Source organism: Monopterus albus, unplaced genomic scaffold (genome assembly GCF_001952655.1).
Source record: "Monopterus albus unplaced genomic scaffold, M_albus_1.0 scaffold117.1, whole genome shotgun sequence".
In the NCBI taxonomy this organism is placed as follows: Eukaryota; Metazoa; Chordata; class Actinopteri; order Synbranchiformes; family Synbranchidae; genus Monopterus; species Monopterus albus.
The window spans coordinates 1,750,975-1,758,392 of record NW_018127997.1 but is presented as its reverse complement, the minus strand read 5'-3'; the positions used below and the strand labels follow the sequence as shown (position 1 = coordinate 1,758,392).

Below are 7,418 nucleotides of genomic sequence, written 5' to 3'. Positions count from 1 at the left end.
AGATGCCCGAGCCACCTCAGCTGGCTCCTCTCAATGTGGAGGAGCAGCGGTTCTACTCTGAGCTCCTCCCGGGTGACCGAGCTCCTCACCCTATCTCTAAGGGTGCACCCGGCCTCCCTGTGGAGGAAGCTCATTTCGGCCGCCTGTATCCGGGATCTTGCCCTTTTGGTCATGACCCAAAGTTCATGACCATAGGTGAGAGTCAGAACGTAGATTGACCAGTAAATCGAGAGCTTCGCCTTACAGCTCAGCTCCTTCTTCACCACGACGGACCGGTACATCGACCGCATTACTGCAGAAGCTGCACCGATCCACCTGTCAATCTCCCGTTCCATCCTTCCCTCACTCGTGAACAAGACCCCAAGATACCTGAACTCTTCCACTTGAGACAGGAACTCTCCACCAACCTGAAGGGAACAAACCACCCTTTTCCAACTGAGAGCCATGGCCTTGGACTTGGAGGTGCTGATTCTCATCCCAGCTGCTTCACACTCAGCTGTAAACCGCCCCAGTGCATGCTGGAGGTCCTTTCTTGATGGAGCCAGGATCTCCAGGATCTCGTCTCTGCTTTTTGCAGATGACGTTGTCCTGTTGGCTCCATCAAGCCAGGACCTCCAGCGTGCACTGGGGCGGTTTGCAGCCAAGTGTGAACATTTATTATTAGTTTTATTATTTAGTTGTAGTTGCCACAAAGTCTAATGCAAATACTGCATTCATCATGGCATATACACTTGGCTCGAAAAGCATACTCAATCACTGGAATAGAAGCATTTGTAAAGCAGTGAATACATTTTTTGAGTGCCTCAAAGCCCCTGAAGCAACTCATTTCATGTGCTTGGCACCACATGAGCATTAGCCAAATTGTCCTGACAGATGACACACTCGAGCTGAAGGCTGTTGACATCTGCAGTCAAGCTGAAGCCATAAGACAAGTAGCATTCATGATACTGCCTACTGACAGTTGTTTTTCTTTCTTTTTTAAGGTGGTTCTTTTAGCCTATAGGATTTGCCTCTGAATAGGGAAATGAGTGGATACGAAGTAGTAACATAGTAAATTAAAAATTCTTTCATAACTCTTTGTATCATTGTATACTACAATAATAATGGCTGTAGTATGGCTACATACTACATTAGGCTTCAGAATGTTTGCACACTACATTGTGCCCATTCACTTACACTCAGTAACTTACCCTGACAAAGTAAAAAGTGTTTATAGAAAGGTTAGCAAATTTATTAAAACTCCACAGACTGGACTCAAGGATAATTCAAGCAAACAAGATGCACCTGACAGTTTGGATTGCTACAGCAGGCAGGCATGTACAGACTTATCCAAGCAGCTTCAAAGCTGTAATTGCCACAAAGGGGCTTCTACAAAGTACCTAAGTAAGGATTTGAATATTTTTTATAAATGAAGAGATTATTAATAAACTTACTAAAAATTTTAAAAACATGTTTTCATGTTGTCTCGCACAATGTCAGCTGGGACTGGCTCCAGCCCCCCCACAACCCTCCACAGGGTAAGCAGTGTAGCCAATGGATGGATGGCCAGTTTGTGTAACTTTTGGAAATAGTAGGACACATCATTCCAACAACAAGGTGTCTAAATCAAGCAAAGACAAAATAAAGAAAAGAAGAATCCACATTACACATAGGTTTTACCTTGAATGTAGACAAGCCATAGAGTCTTGTGGTGTGTACCGTTTCAGGGGAAACATTGGTGATGTTTGTTATAAACTCCTCCAGATACCTGCAGGCCTGCTCCAAGTGGGTGGTGTTAATGATGATTTGCACCAGCTACAGAAGGAAAGTTAGAGTTTTAGACTAAATGAACAAATCCTTGGCTTGTGTGCGTGTGATTAGTAACAGCGGAGTTGTTACTACCTCAGTCAGCCCTATGTGAGGTTTCTTGATGAGGTTTTGGAGACAGCTGCTGAGTGTTCTTGTCAACAGCAGGTTGGTTGATTTTCGCAACATGTCGTCAATCTCCGTTGAACTGGATACACCAGCGTGTTCATAGTTACACAACAAAGATACAATAGATCAGGAAGGATTAGAACTATAGAAGTGTTCTGGTGTCCATCTCGACATACTGACACATACAGTAATTGTTCAGTGACCTACCTGCGGTGTAGTGACTCTGAAAACTTCAGGCTTGCATAAATGAACTCTTTGACCTGCGTGTAAATCTGAGGGACAGACTGGGACATTGGCAGCTTCTTAGGAAAGTCCTGCTGCTTACACACACACACACACACACAACACAAAAAACAACAGCATCAAATAATCACTCATTATCTAATACACACCCAGGTTAATCATTTCAAGTCTTATGCCTTTTCTTTAGGACAATTTTTTTTCATGTTCACACACTAGTTCAATGACAACTCCTGGTTTAATCCTTCAAAATATTCTCACCCATTGTGACAGTTATTTAATGTCAAATGTCCTTTAAGATCAACAGCATCAAATAATCATTCATTATTTAATACACACCCAGGTTAATCATTTCAAGTCTTATGCCTTTTCTTTAGGACAATTTTTTTTCATGTTCACACACTAGTTCAATGACAACTCCTGGTTTAATCCTTCAAAATATTCTCACCCATTGTGACAGTTATTTAATGTCAAATGTCCTTTAAGATGACAAATAAATTCTAACAATGTTTATGTTGAGGACTTTCTTTAGCTGCTCCATGCTAATGATTCTATGAATTTAAATGCGAAAGTTTGAACCTCTTGAAATGAACAGAGTGCCAGGGCTCTGAGATTCACGTCATAATTCATGAATTCATATTTTAAATCTTTTCTTATTTAATAAATGTATAGCAGCAGCTGTGGCTCGGGAGACAGAACCAGTCTAATTGGAAGGTCGGTGGTTCGATTCCTGGCTTCTTTAGTCCACATGTCAAAGTGTTCTTGAGCAAGATACTGAACCCTAAACTGCTCCCAGTGATATTACTGGTGTGTGTGTGTGTGTGTGTGTGTGTGTGTGTGTGTGTGTCTCCTTTGGAGTGCAAATGGATGAATGGGCAAATATTCTGAAAGTGCTTTGCTGCAATGCATAGAAAAGCACTATACAAATATAAGACCATTTACCATAAATAAATAAAGTTAAATTAAATTAATAAACACATATACAGTATATTTTCATAGGTGAATATACTCATGTAATACCTTGTTTGAAAGCTTGGAGACTCTTCTTTAAGAGTGTTCTAGGTATACCGTGATACAATGCAATAAGGCATTGAGAGTGACATCAGAATCTAGCAATTAGCCTGCTAGCTTGTATGGCTATCCTTTCTCCATATTAAAATGTCATTTGTGGGTCAAGAACAAACATCCATGACAAATGGGAGCACATTTAGAAGAACAAAAGTCCACTAATTAATCCAGCTCATGCATGTTGACACCAAAGCAACAATGACAGGAATACATGTTGTTGATTTCCAACGTTTCAATAACTTGTTATCAATATGGAAGTATAACTAATGTAGTGATAGGCTGAATTTAGGGGATTAACAAATGAATAGAACAATAATTTCGAGTACTGCAGACATTAGTACACACACAGGAGCAAAACAAGCCAATCAGCAGGTGTCTACGATCTAAACTTAGTCCTACGGGCAGATCAATGAAATTAACCTACAGCAAACCTGTACTGCTGCACAAGCCCCATGTTGGTTTTACTGTCATCCAATAATGTGTCTACAGCATGAAACCATTCAGGCACTGAAGCCAGTAAGGTTTCAGTTCTATCTATATGTATAGCTATAAATAAATGGTCCATACAGGCCTGCACAGAAAATAGCCATAGCACGCATTATCAAGAGATGGTATGACACCATTTTGGACGATAATGAAGAGATCAATACTATGATAAAACTAATATATAAAACAATAATCTAAGCATTCTTAACATATGCATGTTCACCATAACATTTATGCACATTCTCAGTGATGATGACTTCTGGGGAGCTTTAGATATATTCTGGGGCTGCTTTGGTTTTGCAGTGAGCCATGGCCACCTACTGGTGACACACATTACTGTGTGTTGTGTCATACTGCAAGTCAAAATCACTTTTATCAATAAACCTAAACTGTGGTACCGACATTATAAACAAGTTGAAGGATACACAGATGTGAATTTCAGTCCTTTATTCCATGTTATGACTGTCATATGTAGTTTAAATATGAAGTTACAAAAACAAAAAAAAACAGAAAGCATCTATCTGTTGACTCTGTTGAAAACATCATTAACTTAACTGTGGTAGTACTATGAATAAAACAAATTCTCAAATTTAAAGTCCTGAGTATTATCTTTACAAAGATACCCTGGCCAGGAATAAGCTCTAAAGAGGTTTGGAATTAGAAACACTTTCATTTTTTAAAATGAAATACAGGTGAAAATGCACTTCACTTTGAGAGGTTAAGGACAGGTAAAAGGGTGGTTGCAGTGGGGACTCTGGAATTAATACAGGGAACCATGTATGTCATACAAAGAATATAAATCATTTGTGATGATCCTTTATTTTAGCCCTTCTCTAATGACTGCTTTGTGAATATGTGCAGATGAACAACTTACTGTTTTTCCCCATTCATCTATCTATAGTATATGTATGTACAATAAGCAGCTGTACTGGGTTTTTGTATCTATCTGAATTTGTTACCTTCTCTATCTCAGCATCATGGAAGGGAAAGCGGCTGACTACCAGTTTATACTCCCCCTCTGTCTCCACTGGGATGGGACTGTAGTTATCCAATTCAAAGATCTCCCTGTGGAAAACCACACAGTTTAGTGTTTGTGCACGCTTACATTCGGGACAAATATTACAGTCTGTTTTAAGCAAATGTACAATTTGTTCAGTTGTTTTCATCAGATATCATTGAAGATGACAGTATTTTGCAGTTGTATTTTCTTGTTATTGCAAACAACATACACTCTAAAATACAAAATGTCATTAAACAAAGACTTGTCCATGTGTTAAGACAATAATCTGATATTTGAACAAATGCACAAGAATTATATCAATTCAATATTTTATGTTATTTTAAAGCCATTGTGGAAATGCAAAAAATAGAGACTCTAAGCTATAGTAGTGATGATAATATTTATGAAAAGAACACTTTCCTGTTCCTTTTATTCAGCTTATTTTACAGCTTTTGTTGCTGAAGAGTGACCTGAGCTTGTGGTGATGACTGAATTGGTCACATGCTCAAAGGGCCACTCACTGTATTGAGAACAACCTTTTTGAGAGTGATGGGTTTGAACTTATGGCCCTCACTGGGGTCAATGCATTGATCTTACATTTATGCTCTTCTTAATACCACGTTGTTGGAGTTTCTTTTCTCCATTCACCTTGAAAGTGTGTGAAGCTGTGCCCGACACCACCACTCTACAAATGCTCATTACTCACAAACTTAAGACACAGCATAACCCTAAAACTCTTTTCCATCACATGAAATTATGTCTTAGGTGACATAAACACAAGGCTTTGTCTACCTGTTTGGTTTCAAGTGAATATCTCACATAAAATGATGGACAGAATCACAATTACACCCACCTGAAAACCAGTGCCCACTTCTTCAGCAGAGTTTCGTTGTACTGGTCTCTGACCTCAAAAAGCAGGTCAAACAGCCGGTTGACTGGAAAACCATAACCCTGTACATACATATATAGACATCACATGTGCATGACCAAGTGTGTTAATTCCAACTGTTCTCCACACTTCGGAGCCACAAGCTGCTCAAATAAAGTCTGGCTCTGGACCAACCTGTAATGTGTCAGCGAAGATGACTATGAGGTTCTTCAGCTCCAGGACCAGGTCTGGGTCATTACAATAAGACTGGAGATAAACACACCAAATAATTAACAATAAACACTCAAAATCTGCAAACAAACTAGCAACAACACTATTATGGCAATTATTTATGAAGAAATGTTAATGAAATTTGTAATGCATAAACAATAAAAAAAACTATAAAAAAGTGAAATTACAAAGAAATTGACAGCTTGTGTTGTGCTGCTAGGTGAAATAATCAATAAAAAAAAAATAAAATAAAAAAATAACAGCAACCCGACTGTACGCTACCTGCTCCTCACCAAAACAACAGCAGACAAAGTTAGCGACTAACTTGTGAACACTGTGGATCATTTAGTAGCCAAATATGTTTCCCAAGTGTTGGTAGAGACCAGTGAACACTGAATATTAGAGTTACATTAATCAAAAAGCTGACTTGATATTAATACTAATTTTGCTCAGTATCATTTAGATGTGTATAGGCACCAGGTTTACCATATCAACTTAAAGGTTGATGATATGTTCACAGTATTTTTATCTGCTTGCAGAAACAGAAAATATAGAAGTATAAGGTATGGATTAAACTGTCTGCTCTAATGTTAGCGTGTCTGGCTAACCAGTTTATGAACAAAGTAGTAACCTATATAACCTAGCCAAAAATTAGGCCCACTCCCAATCCACCCCCTGCCCTACCCCTCTGTTTTGCGTGTCCACATGTAGTGCTAGGGGCGTCCAGATTCTCTTTAGGATGGAGGGATATGGTCAAGCGGTGGGGCTACATGGGCCTTCAAAGGGAGGGTTTTCAGAGGCAAGCTCAAAACCGAGCAGTGTGAGGATAACAACAACAAAAGTTATCTGCAGCTGATGCTACACGCTTGGAGCCAACAGCTAATTCTCAGCAGGTTTCCTTCTTGGGATATTGAACCTTTTCCACTTATTATGCTTCATACACTTTTAGAAAACAAAATCACAAACTGATATCCTTATAAGCTCTTACGTATTAGGGTGTTTGGCATTTCTACCCCAAAGCTGTGCACACACCTCAATGACATCATGCTCAGAAACCCGTGTATTACCTAACTGCCAAAGTTGCTGCTAAAATCTGTCAGCCACAGGTAGCCCTTCAGTCAACAGATCAGATGGTTGCAGACTAAAAATGTGTGCTTTGGTCTACTTTCTTCTGATTCTTCCCTTTTTACTTTATAATACACTGCATTAAGTGCCAACCATGAATATAATACCCTCAAACATTCCCCTGAATGGAAAGAAAAATCAGTGTCCATGGTACTGTATGTCAACTTTCTGCTAACAATCCAACAATGCAATTGCACTGCATTTGATCATTTTAATTTGTTGCAATTAAATATGCACAAAACTGGTAACAGTTGTGTTGTAAGGGTTTCATGCATCAAATACTGGGAGAACAATCTGCAATACTAATGTATTTACCACAGAATTCTGCATATCTATCTATCTAGATAGATATAAGGATAAAGATAAGGATAATCACCTTTATTGGCCAAATATGTTACACACAAGGAATTTGTTTCCGGTACAGAACCGATGGCAGCCATCTGCGGCGCCACCTCAACCGATGGCTCTAACCATCGGGGGCAACGG

General features: G+C 39.2%; 1 protein-coding gene across 7 annotated transcripts in view; it reads right to left on the bottom strand.

Moving 5' to 3' along the window:
• The window catches only part of exoc6 (exocyst complex component 6), a 55,769-nt gene that overhangs the window by 29,071 nt on the left and 19,280 nt on the right, over nt 1-7,418 (bottom strand). For all 7 annotated transcript variants that reach the window (XM_020611686.1, XM_020611691.1, XM_020611687.1 and 4 more), the window contains exons 13-18: nt 5,772-5,843; nt 5,562-5,659; nt 4,668-4,773; nt 2,122-2,231; nt 1,882-1,993; nt 1,660-1,794 (exon numbers count right to left, since the gene is read on the bottom strand). In XM_020611686.1, the coding sequence (XP_020467342.1) occupies nt 1,660-1,794; nt 1,882-1,993; nt 2,122-2,231; nt 4,668-4,773; nt 5,562-5,659; nt 5,772-5,843 (633 nt within the window). The remainder of the gene's footprint in view (nt 1-1,659; nt 1,795-1,881; nt 1,994-2,121; nt 2,232-4,667; nt 4,774-5,561; nt 5,660-5,771; nt 5,844-7,418) is intronic.